At 46.7% G+C, this 19,090-nt stretch overlaps 1 protein-coding gene across 8 annotated transcripts in view; it reads right to left on the bottom strand.

Moving 5' to 3' along the window:
• Positions 1-19,090, bottom strand: part of erc2 (ELKS/RAB6-interacting/CAST family member 2) — a 569,575-nt gene that overhangs the window by 485,983 nt on the left and 64,502 nt on the right. For all 8 annotated transcript variants that reach the window (XM_033036569.1, XM_033036567.1, XM_033036568.1 and 5 more), the window contains one exon: positions 17,549-17,965. In XM_033036569.1, the coding sequence (XP_032892460.1) occupies positions 17,549-17,965 (417 nt within the window). The remainder of the gene's footprint in view (positions 1-17,548; positions 17,966-19,090) is intronic.

Raw genomic sequence — 19,090 nt, forward strand, 5'->3', positions numbered from 1 at the left:
ATTTATGTAAAGTAGATCTGAGTTGATCGGATAGAACACAAACACAGCATTTCACTGTACCTCGACACACATGACCATAATGAAACTAAACCTATATTCAACCACAAATTGCTTGGTATATTTCTTGTCAGATATAAGACAAATAAAACTATAAAAATCTACCAGAAAAATTATTGGCTTGTAAAACTTGGTTTCCAAGGAGCATTGCTCTGCTTATTAATATTCTAAGAGCACCAGATCTCATGTGGAAACAATAGTCACACTGTGATGAGCTCCTACAACTGTTGTACAATCCTGGGATACCAAGTTCAAAAGATTAACTTTGATCCTCTGCTGGTTTCTACACACTTCTTGTTTCCCTGCTGGCACAACTAGAACGTTCAAACTGTACTTTACTTCATGCTGTTATGAATATAAATTCACCAACAGTACATAACTGTATTGTAACTGAATGCAAACAGTGTCCACTTTGTTACAAGATGCTCGTATGTGGTTGAAAAGGTGTACTGAGTATTCTCTGATCTTTCATGAAAAGACAGGCCCTCGATCTCGATACGTCACGAGCAACATCATTAAATAAAGACAACAACAAAGCAACTGTCCCCTTAAATGGGTCGATCCTCCATTTCAGACCATGAAATAGTGAATACAACCTTTGATTGTTTGAAAGCCACAGCATGGAAACACACCGAGTCCACATCAACTAAGTGAGTCCCACCGCAAACTAGAGGAGCAGCTCCTCATATTTCGCATGGGCAGTTTACACCCCAGCGGTATGAACATTGACTTCTCCAATTTCAGGTAGTCCCTGCTTTCTCCCTCCTTCCCCTCCCCTTCCCAGCTCTCCCACAGCCCACTGTCTCCGCCTCTTCCTTTCTTCTTCCCTCCCCCCCAACCCCCACACCAGTCTGAAGAAGGGTCTCGGCCTGAAACATCACCTATTCCTTCGCTCCATAGATGCTGCCTCACCCGCTGAGTTCCTCCAGCATTTTTGTCTACCTTCGATTTTTCCAGCATCTGCAGATCTTCCTTAACCATATCAACAATTCATCATCTGTTCACACTAGTTCCATGTTATTCTCCTCCTGCATCCACTACCTACACACGAGAGGCAACGGCCACACTGACTGAGTCGACAACATGCCTGACATCAGACAATGGTCAGAAATATAATTCCTCACCCTGGGTTGAGATTCACAGCATCGGCTAAAGCCATGGGAAAGAAACCACTACCAAAGGTGGATAATATAGATAATGAAAGACATTTTCTTTCCTTCTGTGCCAGGAAGAAACATTGCTGGTCAAAAGCTGGTCGCATTCTCACAACTCATGGATAGAGGTTGTCAGCTAATTTTAAGCTTGGACATAGAAACATAGAAACATAGAAACATAGAAATTAGGTGCAGGAGTAGGCCATTCGGCCCTTCGAGCCTGCACCGCCATTCAATATGATCATGGCTGATCATCCAACTCAGTATCCAAGGTCAGCTTGAGTCCCAGCTGAGGAGATGTGGGCTGGGACTCACACGGCATGCACATCAGTTTTTAAACAAGACTCAACATAAGTGTTTGATACCCCGCGCTCAAAAATAAATTATTTTCCCACTTACAATTTCTGCTGAAATGTGTGATGCACCAACTTTAAAATAGGTACTGGACCCAAAGGAGGCACAGTGCAGGTTCTCTTTACACTTTTAAGAGAGAGCTAGATAGGGCACTTAAAGATAGTGGAGTCAGGGGATATGGGGAGGGGGAGAGGGGCGCAGCGGTAGAGTTGCTGCTTCACAGCGCCAGAGAACCGGGTTCCATCCTGACCATGGGCTCTGTCTGTACGGAGTTTGTACGTTCTCCCCGTGACCTTTCTCCGGGTGCTCCGGTTACCTCCCACATTCCAATGTTTGGAACGGAGACGAGGAAACGCTTTTTCGCACAGTGAGTTGTGAGTCTGTGGAATTCTCTGCCTCAGAGAGAGGTGGAGGCAGGTTCTCTGGACACTTTCAAGAGAGAGCTAGATAGGGCTCTTAAAGATAGTGGAGTCAGGGGATATGGGGAGAAGGCAGGAACGGGGTACTGATTGGGGATGATCAGCCATGATCACATTGAATGGCGGTGCTGGCTCGAAGGGCCGAATGGCCTACTCCTGCACCTATTGTCTATTGTCTATTGTCCAAAGACGTACAGGTTTGAAGGTTAGTTGGATTTGATTAAAAATTGTAAATTGTCGCTGGCGTGGAGGATAATGTTACTGGGTGATCGCTGGTCGGCGTGGACTCGATGGGCCGAAGGGCCTGTTTCCACGCAGTGTCTCTATAGTCTAAAGTAAAGTATGATGTTTACACCGAAGGAATTGTATTTATAAACACGTATGCCGACCAAACTTTGATTTTCTTTCATTTGCTTTAAACTTGAGCTTAATTGAGCAGTTTCCCGGTGCAGAGAGTATAATGCAGCTAACTTTATAACATAGCAGAAGGAAGCATTTGCAGACCAGGTGCCACAGTTGTCTGGATTACTTCCCCTCTATTGATTTTATAATCTGAAACTGTGCTGCAATGAAAACCACCAGGATAGCTGCCAGCCGCCGTTAATAGAAAACTATTTGCAGCATCACTGCTTCTGTGAAGCTGTGGCCCAGTCGCACGCAAACACACTGAGCCCATCACCTCTCATCCATGCAATACAGAGTCATAGAGTGATACAGTGTGGAAACAGGCCCTTCAGCCCAACTTGCCCACACCGGCCAACATGTCCCATCTACATTAGTCCCACCTGCCCGCGTTTGGTCCATATCCCTGCAAACCTGTCCTATCCATGTACATGTCTAACTGTTTCTTAAATGATGGGATAGTCCCAGCCTCAACTACCTCCTCTGGCAGCTCGTTACCCCTCAGATTCCTATTAAATCTTTTCCCCTTCACCTTGAACCTATGTCCTCTGGTCCTCGATTCCCCTACTCTGTGCATCTACCCGATCTATTCCTCTCACGATTTAGTATGTGCTTTAGAGAGAGATTAGCAGCGGGGATCAGCCGTTTATGTCAAAAGGAAAGACAGCCAAATACAACAATGCTAATTTCTGCTGTGATTTTAATGCAGGTTTATAATCTGAAGACATTGGCACTTTCAAACGCTACTGTGGACAGGGAACCTTTCCCACATGCAGTAACTGTTCGATAGACACAAAAAACTGGAGTAACTCAGCGGGACAGGCAGCATCTCTGGAGAGTAGACAGATCTGAAGAAGGGTCTCAACCCAAAACATCACCCGTTCCTTCTCTCCAGAGAGGCTGCCTGGCCCGCTGAGTTACTCCAGCATTTTGTGTCTATCTTCCGTTAAATCCTTCATCTCGGGCAGGAGGTACAAAAGGCTGAAAGCATGCACCACCAGACTCAGGAACAGTTTCTTCCCCTCTATTATCGAAAAGCTACTGCTACTGTCCGATTCACCTCTACCCCATTGTGGACATTGGACTTGGTCCCTAGAACTGATGCGCTACAATGATGAGAACTATATTCTGCACTCTGTATCTTCCCCCTTGCTCTACCTAATGTGCTCGAGTTTGCAGGAATAAGGATTTAAGAATGAGGAGTAAGCCATTTAGAATGGAGATGAGGAAACACTTTTTCTCACAGAGAGTTGTGAGTCTGTGGAATTCTCCGTCTCAGAGGGTGGTGGAGGCAGGTTCTCTGGATGCTTTCAAGAGAGAGCTAGATAGGGCTCTTAAGAATAGCAGAGTCAGGGGATATGGGGAGAAGGCAGGTACGGGGTACTGATTGGGGATGATCAGCCATGATCACATTGAATGGCGGTGCTGGCTCGAAGGGCCAAATGGCCTACTCCTGCACCTATTGTCTATGTCTATAATAGTGGAATCAGCTTAACCCTACCCATAGCTCTCGTCCAATTTCCTTCCCCCTTCACTGGCCCCAAACTCACTCTTGTATGATCTGCAGATAATTTATCACATTTGAAATACTTGCATTACCTTGGCCGAGACAAAGCCAGACATAACACACAAGTAAACCTTCTGCAGAGAAGTGTAGACGCAGGCTGGTGTCTCCAGCTGTCTCATCGTAAATGGTAACTTTAAAAAACTATTCAAGCTGCCTGCCACAATGTAGTTGCACTATGACTGATTTAGCCTCAAGATGCATCCTTGAAATCCTGGAACTAAGCATCGCAATCCAGAACAGGTTTTCAGACTGCTACGGTAGTGGGCCCTCTGGTCGAAAACATCTATCAGTGTCACTAAAACCACCACCAGGAAATGCTTGTTTAGGAAGGAACTGCAGATGCTGGAAAATTGAAGGTAGACAAAAATGCTGGAGAAACTCAGCGGGTGAGGCAGCATCTGTGGAGCGAAGGAAATAGGCAACGTTTCGGGTCGAAACCCTTTCGGGTTTCGGCCCGAAACGTTGCCTATTTCCGTCCCGACTACCTCATTACAGACATTTAAATATTGTAGGTAGACAAAAATGCTGGAGAAACTCAGCGGGTGAGGCAGCATCTATGGAGCGAAGGAAATAGGCGACGTTTCGGGTCGAGACCTGGGCGCTACAACCAGTGCCAGGGCTGGCGAGCCAACTTGGGATTGGCTGTAGTGCCCAGGTCACCAAACATGGAGGTGATTGTCCCCCACCCATCAAAACAAGGGGGGGGGGGTGTTGGACAGGGCCCCCCCCCCGCCCCCCCTCCCAGGATTTCCGCCCATGTCTGAGGAAGGCTCCCGACCCAAAACTTTGCCAACCCATTCTCTCCCCAGAAGCTGTTTGACCTGCTGAGAATTCCTCCAACACTTTGCTCATGACTCCCAGCGTCTGCTGTTCCTTGTAGCTCTACCGCGACGTTTCCTCACTTACTAACTTCTGTTTCTTAATAATTTAATTTAACCGGCCGATTCAGAACCTAAAGTTATTTCCCGGAGTAAGAGGAATTTTCTTCTGCCGTCTTTATCAGTGTCCCTCTCTCAAGGGGGAAAAAGAATACAAAATCACGAATAAAGTAAATAAACGCTCCCCGTCACGTTCCCCACAGCACCGCCATTCAATGTGATCATGGCTGATCATCCACAATCAGTGCCCCGTTCCTGCCTTCTCCCCATATCCCCTGACTCCGCTATCTTTAAGAGCCCTATCTAACCCTCTCTTGAAAGCATCCAGAGAACCGGCCTCCGCCGCCCTCTGAGGCGGAGAATTGCACACTCACAAACTCTCTGTGTGAAAAAGTTTTTCCGCATCTCCGTTACTCCAGTATTTTGTGTTCAACTTCAAGTTCAAGTGAGTTTATTGTCATGTGTCCCTGTATAGGACAATGAAATTCTTGCTTTGCTTAAGCACACAGAAAATAGTAGGCATTTACTACAAAACAGATAAGTGTGTCCATATACCATGATATAAATATATACACACATGAATAAATAAACTGGTAAAGTGCAAACAACAGAAAGTGTTTGTTAATAATCAGAGTTTTGTCCGAGCCAGGTTTAATAGCCTGATGGTTGAGGGGAAGTAGCTATTCCTGAACCTGGTTGTTGCAGTCTTCAGGCTCCTGTACCTTCTACCTGAAGGTAGCAGGGAGATGAGTGTGTGGCCAGGATGGTGTGGGTCTTTGATGATACTGCCAGCCTTTTTGAGGCAGCGACTGCGATAAATCCCCTCGATGGAAGGAAGGTCAGAGCCGATGATGGACTGGGCAGTGTTTACTACTTTTTGTAGTCTTTTCCTCTCCAGGGCGCTCAAATTGCCGAACCAAGCCACGATGCAACCGGTCAGCATGCTCTCTACTGTGCACCTGTAGAAGTTAGAGAGAGTCTTCCTTGACAATCCGACTCTCCGTAATCTTCTCAGGAAGTAGAGGCGCTGATGAGCTTTTTTGATAATTGCGTTAGTGTTCTCGGACTAGGAAAGATCTTCAGAGATGTGCACGCCCAGGAAGTCGAAGTTCTTGACCCTTTCAACCATCGACCCGTTGATATAAATGGGGCTGTGGGTCCCCCTCCTACTCCTTCCAAAGTCCACAATCAGTTCCTTGGTTTTGCTGGTGTTGAGGGCCAGGTTATTGCACTGGCACCATATGGACAGTTGCTCGATCTCTCTTCTATACTCTGACTCATCCCCATTAGTGATACGCCCCACAATAGTGGTGTCGTCAGCGAACTTGATGATGGAGTTCGCACTGTGGTTCGCTACGCAGTCTTGGGTATAGAGTGAGTACAGCAGGGGGCTGAGCACGCAGCCTTGAGGTGCTCCCGTGCTGATTGTTATTGAGGCTGACACATTTCCACCAATACGAACAGACTGTGGTCTGTGGACGAGGAAGTCGAGGATCCAGTTGCAGAGGGATGCGCAGAGACCCAGTTCTGCGAGTTTGGTAACCAGTTTGGAGGGGATGATTGTGTTAAATGCCGAGCTGTAATCAATGAATAACAGCCTGACATATGAGTTTTTGTTGTCCAAGTGGTCCAGTGCGGAGTGGAGGGCCAGCGAGATCGCATCCACCGTTGATCTGTTGTGGCGGTACGCGAACTGCAGAGGGTCCAGGTTTTTGTTGAGGTAGGAGTTGATTTGCTCCATGATCAACCTCTCAAAGCACTTCATCACCACCGGCGTTAGTGCCACTGGTCGATAGTCATTGAGGCACGTCACCTTACTCTTCTTGGGCACCGGTATAATTGATGCCCTTTTAAAGCAGGTGGGGACCTCAGACCTCAGAAGTGAGAGGTTGAAAATGTCCGTAAAAACTCCCGCCAGTTGGTCCGCACAGGTTTTTAGAACACGACCGGGTATACCATCAGGTCCAGGTGCTTTTCGGGGGTTCACCGCTCTGAAGGATTTCCTGACATCAGCCTCCGTGACTGAGACTGAAATGCCATCACAGCGAATGGGGGATCGGGAAGGCACATCAGTATTCTCCCTATTGAACCGTGCGTAAAACGCATTGAGCTCGTCAGGGAGTGATGTTTCACCGACATTTGAGCTGCCTCCTGGTTTTGCCTTGTAGGAGGTGATTGCATTCAGACCCTGCCACAGCTGCCGAACATCTGTCTCGTCCTCCAGTTTGGAGCAGAAGTCCCTTTTGGCCTTTTTGATGGCCTTACCAAGGTCGTATCTGGTCTTCATGTAGGCCACTGTATCATTGGAAGTGAATGCCCTGTGTCTGGACTTCAGGAGAGTGCGGATCTCAAAGTTCATCCAAGGTTTCTGATTGGGAAACACTCGGAAGGTTTTTGTAGGGATGCAGTCCTCCACACATTTCTTTATGAAGTCTGTAACGACTGTGGCATATTCGTTCAAGTCCGTTGCCGAGTCCTTGAACATTGCCCAGTCTACAGACTCCAAACAGTCCTGGAGTTGTTCCTCTGCCCCCCCCCCCCCCCCCCCCCCCCCCCGACCAGCTCCGTACTGTCCTCACTTCTGGGGGTGCGCTCTTCAATTGCTGCCTGTAGGCAGGAAGAAGCAGCACCGCGGTATGGTCGGACTTACCGAAGTGAGGGCGAGGGATAGAACGATAGGCATTCTTAATGGTGGTGTAGCAGTGGTCGAGGGTGTTAGGTCCTCTGGTGCAGCAGGAGACATGTTGGTGGAAGTTGGGGGGTGATTTCTTGAGGTTCGCCTTATTGAAGTCCCCAGCAATGGTGGTAAATGCCTCGGGGTAAGACGTCTGGTGTTTGTTGACCACGGCCTGCAGCTCCTCCAGTGCCAGACGGACGTCTGCCTGGGGTGGGATGTAGACCGCGGTCAGGATAACGGAGGTGAATTCTCTCGGGAGGTAGAAGGGACGGCACTTCACCGCCAGATGTTCCAGGTGTGGAGAGCAGGAGTTGGACAGGACTGCCACGTCTGAACACCACGCAGAGTTGACCATGAGGCAGACGCCCCCTCCTCTCCCTTTCCCAGATGCCAGGGTACGGTCCATGCGGTGGATGGAGAACCCTTCAGGCTGGACCGCTGAGTCTGGGGAGCTGGGGGTGAGCCATGTCTCTGTGAAACAGAACACAGAGCATTCCCTCAGCTCCCTTTGATAAAGCAGTCTTGCCCTTAAGTTCTCCACTTCGATGTAAACCAGCCTTTCCTACACATTCAGAGAGAGAGAGAGAGAATGGATAAAAAGGGCTTTCTGATCAAAATTAAATGTTCTTTCATACTGTACCTAGTATCTCATGCAGTAAACATTCACTCAGCACACTGGAAGGTGTTGGGGGAGAATGTACAGATTTCGGCGAAAGCTCGACGGCGCAATTTGTTTAAAATCAGTCACAAATGTTGAGATTACATTGCAGCGCACTCAATAACGGAGTTTGACATGATCTCAACCAGATTGTAGACAGAGCACAAATCACACACAACCTGGAGATGGGGAAGTTGCAGCATAGAGTTCACAGCTAAGGTATGGAGGTGTGGTTCTAGCTAACAGCAAGTTGGAGATACCCAAGGGCAAAAGTTAAAAATCTACCAACGCCTAAATCTGAAACTTTAATGAATACACACACACTTGCAGCAGTTATTAAAATATTATCATTTCGCAATGGCCTCAGGGAGTAATGACACAATTGGCCTCAACTTTAAATGACCTTTTTCTATATTTTCCTTTTGCAGTGCTTTATTGAATTTACCCTGTAGGGACAGATCAAGTCATGTTATATATAGATGGATGTTTCAGAGCATGAGCTTATGCAGGAGATAGCACATGTAACCCAACATAAATCATATGAGCAAGAGATTTTTATTTAATGTCAAGCCAATGCTTCAAGAAAACGATGCAATCTACATCTGCCGCCCCTGTTTTTGTGTACGTTCGTGCGGGGAACTGAGTGAAAGAGCCTTCAGCATCGACTGCCTGTCAGTGTTTTATAATCCTCAGTGTGCATGCGGAATGCATTGCGATTAAGGGCCTGTCCCACTTACGTGTCCTTGGCACGCAATTTACGCAACCTCGTGGTCGCATTGAGGCGCACGGGCATCGTGTGGCCACGCGGGGCCGGTCCCACTGTGAAGCGCGGAGGGGTATGTAGTTGGGCGCGACATCGCGCAGTGCTCCAATATTTTTGTAGCGAGCGAGACCTTTGCCCGCCAACGGCCTGTCGCGGAACTGACGGCCCAAATGGGACAGGCCCAAGACCCTGGCGCGATGCAACGTCTCACCTCCAACAGCAGCAGAAGCAGGCAAACGATCGCCGAGCTCGGCCAGGGGCTCACGGCTGTTGCTGTTCGGAACCGCCCGCACTCCTACTCCCAGAGCGGGGCCAAGTAAATTGAAGATGGACACAAAATGCAGGAGTAACTTAGCGGGACCGGCAGCATCTCTGGAGAGAAGCAATGGGTGACGTTTCGGGTCAAGACCCTTCTTTTCAGTCTGAAGAAACGTCACCCATTGCTTCTGTCCAGAGATGCTGCTGGACCCGCTGAGTTACTCCAGCTTTGTGTCCATCTTCAAATGACGTCATGCGCTCCAGACGACTGTACGTACGCATTAAATCGCGCGCCTTCGCGGGACCGTCGCGGCTCAACGCGACCACGAGGTCGCGCAATTTGCGTGCCAAGGACATGTAAGTGGGACAGGTCCTTTAGGCTACCTAACCTCACTGACTGGGAAGCTACAGGACCTCCCCACTGTCGAAGGGATCTACAGAAGGGGCTGCCTCAGAAAGACAGCCAGCATCATCTGAGACCAACATCTCGTTTCACTGCTTCCATTGAGAAGTTGGTAAAGGAGTCGGAAAACCACCACCACCAGGTCCAAGAATAGTGTAGGAAGGGACTGCAGATGCTGGTTTAAACCAAAGATAGACACAAAACCATTCATCACCCATTCCTTCTCTCCAGAGATGCTGCCTGTCCCGCTGAGTTACTCCAGCTGTTTGTGCCTGTCTAAGGTTCAAGAACAGCTTCTTCCCAACAACCATTGGACTCTTGAACACTGCAGAACACTGACCTCAACTATAAACTACAATGGTCTGTGTCTTTGCATCAATGGTACTTTATTGTTACATGTACCCAAGTGCTGTGAAATACCATTTTTGCCTGCAGTTCACTAAACATCTTCCTTGGCATAAGCAAAATCATCCTCAAGTTAAATAGTTTATGATTGTAGAATTGAAAGAACAGTAGATGACACTGAGGCAGTAGACAAGAGGTATACACAAGAGACCCATCAAGGCAATTGCTTAAAACACAAAGTGCTGGAATAACTCAGCATGTCAGGCAGCATCTCTGGAGGGAATGGACAGTTAATGTCCTGGGTCAGGATCCTTTTCCAGACTGATTATAGTGCGGTGGGGTGGGGTGGGGGGGGGGGGATAAAGCTGGAAAAGGGGTGAGAACATTAGCTTGCTTTGTGAAGGGGGGGGCAGGGATAGGAAGGGGCAAATGAGCATGAGTTCAGGCAAGCATGTAAAGGAGATGGAATACAAAGGTTCGCACAAAGGGCGATCAGGTTTAATTCACGGTGAAACGGAGGCTCGTGACAAGAACATTCGGCGATCAAGAAACGCGATCAGCAGAAATGACACGACCGATGTCAGTAATAGTGAGCGGCACGATGGAGAGAATTATTAAGGATAACATGGAATGATGAATGAAGGCAGCGACTGTTACTTTAAAATTAGCAACAATGAAAGTAGGCCCTGAAAAAAGAGACATTTTTGAAGGATTATAATTTCCCGAAAAAAAGAGAATTTCTATCATGTCACAAAGTTGAGCAAATTTAATCTATAAATTGCAGAGTGCACTTCAGTATTATAAAATTACAACTGGATTTCATCACAGGAAGGTTAAACAATTTACTTAAAATGTAATTAATGTCCGGCACAAATATAAAGTTGACATATATTAATTATACACAGTTCTGCCCAATGGAGCGCTGAATTATGCATTTTTGTACAAGATGAATTCCAAACAAGTCAAAAATCAAAATAATCATTTTTGTGAAGGAAAGCTTTTGAGAGAGTGGTATTTTTGGCTTTGATGGTTTGAAGTAAAAAGTTTCCCCTAATCCTCTGGTGCCTTAATATTTGGAATTTGGAAGTCAAACCGAGAGTCCCCATTAATTAATAAGCTGAAATACTACTTAAATCTCAACGCACTCCCTGACAAAATTAACCAAAGATGAGAACGCAGCCAAAAGGGAAATAAATCCATCAAGATGACGACCTTGCACGATGCCGCTTAAAGTGGAACTTGAAGGATAACATTTCAAAACAAGACGTGAATCCAAAGGGTGAAAGCAACAAAAAAAACCTGACGTGGACAAAAGTGCTGGAGAAACTCAGCGGGTGCAGCGAAGGAAATAGGCAACGTTTTCGGGCCGAAACCCAGAGGGTTTCGGCCCGAAACGTTGCCTATTTCCATAGATGCTGCTGCACCCGATGAGTTTCTCCATCTAGGGAGCGAAGGAAATAGGAAACGTTGCCTATTTCCATAGATGCTGCCTCACCCGCTGAGTTTCTCCAGCATTTTTGTCTACCTTCGATTTTCCAGCATCTGCAGTTCCTTCTTAAAAAAAAAACCTGATCCAGCAATCTCCATGAAGTACACAAATCAGTTACAGGTGACCCCGCACTGCGTCACTCGAAAACTCTTCCCAAAGTGATTTCCTGCAACATGATTTAGTGGAAGGTGAAGCCCTGGAGCGCGGCGCGGTGGCGCAGCGGGTGGGGCTGCTGCCTCACAGTGCAGGCGGGTCACAAATACTCTGGACATCGTGAACCAGACGCGGACGATGTGGGCCGAAGGGTCTGTTCTGGTGCTGTACCGTTCTACGTTCTTGCTTGAAATCCTCTGGCCTTATCACAAATGGAGAGGGTGCAGAGAAGATTTACGAGGATGTTGCCTGGACTAGCGGGTTTGAGCTAGAGGGAGAGGTTGAGCAGGCTGGGTCTCCATTCCTTGGAGCACAGCAGGATGCGGGGTGATCTTATTGAGGTGTATAAAATCATGAAACAAATAGATCTGGTAGATGCACAGTCTCTTGCCCAGACTAGGTGAATCGAGAACCAGAGGACATAGGTTTAAGGTGAATAGACAATAGACAATAGGTGCAGGAGGAGGCCATTCGGCCCTTCGAGCCAGCACTGTCATTCAATGTGATCATGGCTGATCATCCACAATCAGTACCCCATTCCTGCCAAGTTCAAGTTCAAGTTCGTGAGTTTATTGTCATGTGTCCCTGTATAGGACAATGAAATTCTTGCTTTGCTTAAGCACACAGAAAATAGTAGGCATTTACTACAAAACAGATAAATGTGTCCATATACCATAATATAAATATATACACACATGAATAAATAAACTGGTAAAGTGCAAATAACAGAAAGTGGTTGCTAATAATCAGAGTTTAGTCCGAGCCAGGTTTAATAGCCTGATGGCTGAGGGGAAGTAGCTTTTCCTGAACCTGGTTGTTGCAGTCTTCAGGCTCCTGTACCTTCTACCTGAAGGTAGCAGGGAGATGAGTGTGTGGCCAGGATGGTGTGGGTCTTTGATGATACTGCCAGCCTTTTTGAGGCAGCGACTGCGATAAATCCCCTCGATGGAAGGAAGGTCAGAGCCGATGATGGACTGGGCAGTGTTTACTACTTTTTGTAGTCTTTTCCTCTCCAGGGCGCTCAAATTGCCGAACCAAGCCACGATGCAACCGGTCAGTATGCTCTCGACTGTGCACCTGTAGAAGTTAGAGAGAGTCTTCCTTGACAATCCGACTCTCCGTAATCTTCTCAGGAAGTAGAGGCGCTGATGAGCTTTTTTGATAATTGCGTTAGTGTTCTCGGACCAGGAAAGATCTTCAGAGATGTGCACGCCCAGGAATTTGAAGTTCTTGACCCTTTCAACCATCGACCCATTGATATAAATGGGGCTGTGGGTCCCCCTCCTACTCCTTCCAAAGTCCACAATCAGTTCCTTGCCTTCTCCCCATATCCCCTGACTCCGCTATCTTTAAGAGCCCTATCTAGCTCTCTCTTGAGAGCATCCAGAGAACCTGCCTCCACCGCCCTCTGAGGCAGAGAATTCCACAGACATTCAACTCTCTGTGAGAAAAAGTGTTTCCTCGTGAGGCGGGGCCGGACGAGGTGCTCCGACCCGACAGTCCCCTCGACCAGAGTAGTAGCAGTCAAACACAGGACAAGGGTGGTCCCGTATGGGACAAACCAATTTAGCCCAATATACGGATGTCCCGGCTAATATGGGACAGGTGGCAACCCTACCTTCCTACTAAAACCATTCGCTTTAAATCTTCTCTTGCATTTACTTCTTCATGATTGCAAGTACAACAATAGCAAAAGTACACCAGTGCATTAATGCACAGAACTGAAATTGAGTATATATCTTTAAAACTCCAATTCAAATTATCCAATTCAGCAGAACCATACATCAGAAAACCTTCAAATTAAAAATATAACCAATTGTGAATAGCTACACACGCTATTCCATCAACAAGCAAATAAATCCTGTGCTTTAAAATCTTTGGAATGCTCAGGATGGACATAAGTGCCACCTAGTGTCACGGAAAAAGCTTTAAAAATACTTGCTTGAAACAAAATTATTTTTATGCAAGACCTTCCATAAAACAGTTTAAATGTTCACACGTCAGAAAGCTTCAATAAAATGTCACTGTGTCCTTCTGCTGAAACACTTTGAAGTAGCGGCAAAGGAAAACATGACAAAGACAGACTCCTTTCCAAATGGGTGCGGCCTAACTTCAGGGAGCAGCCTGTTTCATTGCATTTCTTCATTCAATCACAAACTAAATACGGTATTCAAGCTATTAATGGGTGCATCTCTTTTAGTTTCATCAGAATAAGGTCAGGAAAGGCTTCAGGGCCTGTCCCACTTACGCGCTTGTTTTTGGCGGCTTGCCGGCACCCATCATAGCCGCGACATGTCACGGGGTGACGCCTGTATGGTCGTGAGTAGTCGCCCAAAGACTTTTCGGCGACCTGCTGCGACTATGACACAAAGCGCTGGAGTAACTCAGCGGGACAGACAGTATCTCTGGAGATAATCTCAGTCTATCGTCTATCTCCTGTGATGGAGTCGGCGAGATCAAGAAAGGGGAGGGAGGTGTCGGAGATGGTCCAGGTGAATTTGAGTGCAGGGTGGAAGCTAGTAGTGAAGTTAGCAAACTTTTTCTCCACAGATGCTGCCTGACCCACTGAGTTACTCCAGCACTCTGTGAAACATCACCTATCCATGTTCTCCACAGATGCTGCCTGACCCGCTGAGTTACTCCAGCACTCTGTGAAACGTCACCTATCCATGTTCTCCACAGATGCTGCCTGACCCGCTGAGTTACTCCAGCACTCTGTGAAACGTCACCTGTCCATGTTCTCCACAGATGCTGCCTGACCCGCTGAGTTACTCCAGCACCGTGTGTCTGTCAGCAGTTTACATGTGTTTTTTAACTCGTTAGACCAATGCTATCTTGTGTTCCCAAGCTCTGCGGTTCACTTGGTATTTATTTTTCGACCATCGGCACTGCACATTTTCTGCCCCAGAAGAGGCTGATCTCATGTCTGAAGTAATGCAAGTACATCTGGTGTGCTGGAGCCTGTCACAAAATAGATCCCCATTCAATATTACAGGAACGTAACATCATTGAGTAAAATAAATCAATCACAGATTTAAAATTAACAATTCACCATGCACCGACTAGTCATTAGTCAAGTCCCAACTTCCCCAATACTTGTGGAGTCTGAAGAAGGGTCTCGACCCGAAACTTCACCCATTGCTTCTCTCCAGAGATGCTGCCAGTCCCGCTGAGTTACTCCTGTCTATCTCCAATCGTCTTGGCCCCGCTCCGGGAGTAGGAGTGGGCGCGGATCCGGATCCGCAACGGCCGTGAGCCCCAGGCCGAGCTCGGCGATCGCTTGCCTGCTTCTGCTGCTGTTGGAGGTGAGACGTTGCGTCCCACTTGGCTGTCCCACTTGGCTGTCCCACTTGGCTGTCATTTACACGACTGGCCGGTGGCGTGCGAAGATTTCGTGCAACACTAAATCCTGGAGCGCTGCGCGATACCGCACGCAACTCCACACTCCTCCATGCCACTCCATGCGCCCGTCCCGCGCTACCCACGCGCTACCTGGTCGCGTAAATGGCGTGCAAATGACGGCCAAGTGGGACAGGCCCTTCAGTTACTGAATCAGATGGCTCCTATTTCATAAGTTTTCCAGAACAAGGGGTCAGAGTTTAAGGATAAGGGGGAAATCTTTTAGGACCGAGATGAGGAAAACATTTTTCACACAGAGAGTGGTGAATCTGTGGAATTCTCTGCCTAGTTGAGGTCGGTTCATTGGCTATATTTAAGAGGGAGTTAGATGTGGCCCTTGTGGCTAAAGGGATCAGGGGGTATGGAGAGAAGGCAGGTACAGGATACTGAGTTGGATGATCAGCCATGATCATATTGAATGGCGGTGCAGGCTCGAAGGGCCGAATGGCCTACTCCTGCGCCTATGTTCTATGTTTCTATGTTTCTATGTTTTAACTGGAGCCAGCAGCAGCTTTTGGTGTCTAAGTGGCATTTAGCACCCAGGCACATTTGTGATGGAGATGTGTCACGTACAGGCAGATGAGATTCAGTCTAACCTGGCATCATATTCGGTACAGACATTGTGGACTGGTGGGCCTGTTCTTGTGCTGTATTGGTGCGTGTTCTATCTTCCCCGCCCTCTAATTTTAAAACATCCTGTCTCTGCACAACTGACAATGGATGAACAGAAGCCAAGGATTCTTGAAATCATTTAAAGGTGAATCTGTTATTTTAGTTATTTCAGCAGGAGGAGGAGAACACCTTTCATATTAAGCAACAGAAAATTTAAAAAAGACACAAAACACTAACGCTTGGTATTTAAAATAGTATACCGTGTGTTGTACTCAAACTAGAGCAACCAAGTGCAGATTGGACACGCACTTTATAGACATCCACCTGTTCTACAAGTATGACCCACGTCAATGGCCAATTGGCATTCTGATTTCTCGGTGTTTGGCCTCCTACATTGCTCCTGGAAACTGCCAATGTAAGTTTTGGTAATGGCACCTCACCTTCATTGAAAACCACATCATTTCATTTGAAACAGCCACTCCATTTGTGCCCCCTCGCCACCGAGTCATTGAGCTACATGGCACAGAAACAGGGCCTTCATCCCCACTCATCCATGCCCACAAAGTTGCTTTACCCAGCTCGTCCCACTTGCCCGAGTTCGGCCTACATCACTCCAGACCTTTCCTGTCCTTGTCTCTGTCATTACTGTACCTACTGGTACCACATGCTCTACTTCCTCCCACTTGCCCGAGTCTGGCCTACATCACTCCAGACCTTTCCTGTCCTTGTCTCTGCCATTACTGTACCTACTGGTACCACATGCTCTACTTCCTGCCACTCCACAGATGCGTGTACCTCTGTTTCAATGTTTTGTTTCAAAATGAATTGAATACTTCGATTTAATTAAATTAGTTTCTTTTTGATTTTCCATCTCCAATTGCTGTCTCTTAAAGTCATGATTATCTTGATCATCCTATCACAATCTTCCCCCTTCCCCGTCTCTTCAACGTGAGTGTGCATTCACACTTTTCCAGTTCTTCACCCAAAATGTTGACTCTTTTTATCCTCCTGATGTGGGTTGCTCTAATGCGGACCTTCTGCGTTTGTTTTCTTTCAGGATTAGAACTTTTGCAGTTCCTTTGCTCCAATTAGTATTGAAACATAGAAACATACAAAATAGGTGCAGGAGGAGGCTATTCGAGCCAGCACCGCCATTCATTGTGATCATGGCTGATCGTCCCCTATCAATAACCCGTGCCTGCCTTCTCCCCATATCCCTTGACTCCACTAGCCCCTAGAGCTCTATCTAACTCTATAGTATAGGAGCAAAGAAGTCCATCTGCAGTTGTACAGGGCCCTAGTGAGATCATACCTGGAGTATTGTGTGCAGTTTTGGTCTCCAAATTTGAGGAAGGACATTCTTGCTATTGAGGGAGTGCAGCGTAGGTTTACAGGGTTAATTCCCGGGATGGCGGGACTGACATATGCTGAGAGAATGGAGCAGCTGGGCTTGTACACTCTGGAATTTAGAAGGATGAGAGGACGTCTTATTGAAACATATAAGTTTGTTAAGAGTTTGAACACACCAGAGGCGGGAAACATGTTCCCAATGTTGGGGGAGCCCAGAACCAGGGGCCACAGTTTAAGAATAAGGAGTAAGCCATTTAGAACGGAAATGAGGAAACACTTTTTCACACAGAGAGTTGTGAGTCTGTGGAATTCTCTGCTTCAGAGGGCGGTGGTGGCCGGTTCTCTGGATACTTTCAAGAGAGAGCCAGATAGGGCTCTTAAAGATAGCGGAGTCCGGGGATATGGGGAGAAGGCAGGAACGGGGTACTGATTGGGGATGATCAGCCACGATCACATTGAATGTCGGTGCTGGCTCGAAGGGCCGAATGGCCTACTCCTGCACCTATTGTCTATCTACTAGTATAAGAAACCAACTTGCAAGATTGTGTAAAGTAACAGGTGTGGAGCTGCTGGAGAAGAAAGCAATCATTGAATAAAACATTAGTCCTACCTCTCGAAGGTGAATATTTTCTTTCTCCTTTTGATCCAGTATCACCTCCAGATGGTTGACCTGCGATTCTGCCTCAGATATCCTCCGATTTCTCTCGTGTTCCTCCTCCATAGATTTAGAGGGCAACCCCTTGTTTTGCAGCATCTCCAGCAGTTTCTTAATCGACTCGTCCCTGGCATTCAACGTTTGCTTCTGCGTCTCGATCCTCAGCTCCATTTCCTCCAAAGTCTTTCTCAAAAGAAACAGCTCCTTGGCCTGCCGTTCGTGTTCTGCCTGCAACCTGCGAAAATTCTCTTCGGTGAGCTCAATGGTATAATGCTCTGCACCCCTGCTGACATTCTCCTGCTGAAGGAGGTGATTCAGGTCTCTCTGGGTTCGGAGCTCATCTTGCAGTGCTTGAATGGTCAACTGTAGATGCTATAGAAATTATTAAAATAAAAAGTATCAATCAATAATAGTCCTTATGCAAACACAGTCCTATTTAGCTACAAAACAATTGTGAACACATTTTTTTTGTTTACAAATACGCTATTTCCATGTTAAGAATTCAGAAATCTACAAGTTTTTTTTTTCTTAGGTCGTCTAACCCTTTGGAGAATGGAGACCAGATGGTTCAATAAAATGCCTGAGGAGATAGGAAATACTTGAAAGAATTTATACCTCCACATCTTATTTCACATTTGCATTTTCCATACTTGCAAAAAAAAATGTTACTGCCAGAATTGAAAATAATTTAGCTTTAAGATTTATTAGTATTTACCAGCAAGTTTTTTGATGCTGTCAAATGTAATGCATATTCCCTTATTCTTAAACTGTGACCCCTGGTTCTGGATTCCCCCAACATAGGGAACATGTTTTCCTGCATCTAGCCTGTCTAATCCCTTAAGGATTTTATATGTTTCTCTCCTCTCATCCTTCTAAATTCCAGTGAATATAAGCCCAGTCGACCCATTCTTTTCCATCCTCTTCTCTCTGTATCTGTCACCATTTTGTCTCCATTACAACTCTGGCCTTTGTTCACCCATCTGCCAATTAAACCCCCCTCAGTTATATCCATCTACCTCTCGCAAGGATTTGTCTTGCCCCGCCTCACTTCCAGCTTTCTCCCCACTCCATCGCGATGTCAGTAACTGGGTCCCAACCCAAAATGCTGCTTCTCCACGTCCTTTTGGAGATGCTGCCTGACCCGCCGAGTTACTCCAGCATTCTGTGTTTTACGCAAGTCAAACTCAAGTGCTGGTCTAGTCAATTAAACTTTTCACCTGTCCATGGGGCAACTAATCAGCTCAAGGAAACTATAATTCACAATGACCCAGCTGATCGAGACCATCTTTTCTCTCTTCCAATTGAAAGCAAACACTTTTCTATTTTACGTGTGTTAATTAATAACCTATTTTGAACATGAGAAGAATCAGTAGCAGCCGGCATGTGGTTTTAAGTCGCTGACAAAAAAAAAATCCTTCTAAATGTCTGCTTAAGGGATGGAATCGTCTATTCTGGGACGTAATATAATGCATCTGAAAACTATTGTTTAAGTATTGG

Source organism: Amblyraja radiata, chromosome 18 (genome assembly GCF_010909765.2).
Source record: "Amblyraja radiata isolate CabotCenter1 chromosome 18, sAmbRad1.1.pri, whole genome shotgun sequence".
NCBI lineage: Eukaryota > Metazoa > Chordata > Chondrichthyes > Rajiformes > Rajidae > Amblyraja > Amblyraja radiata.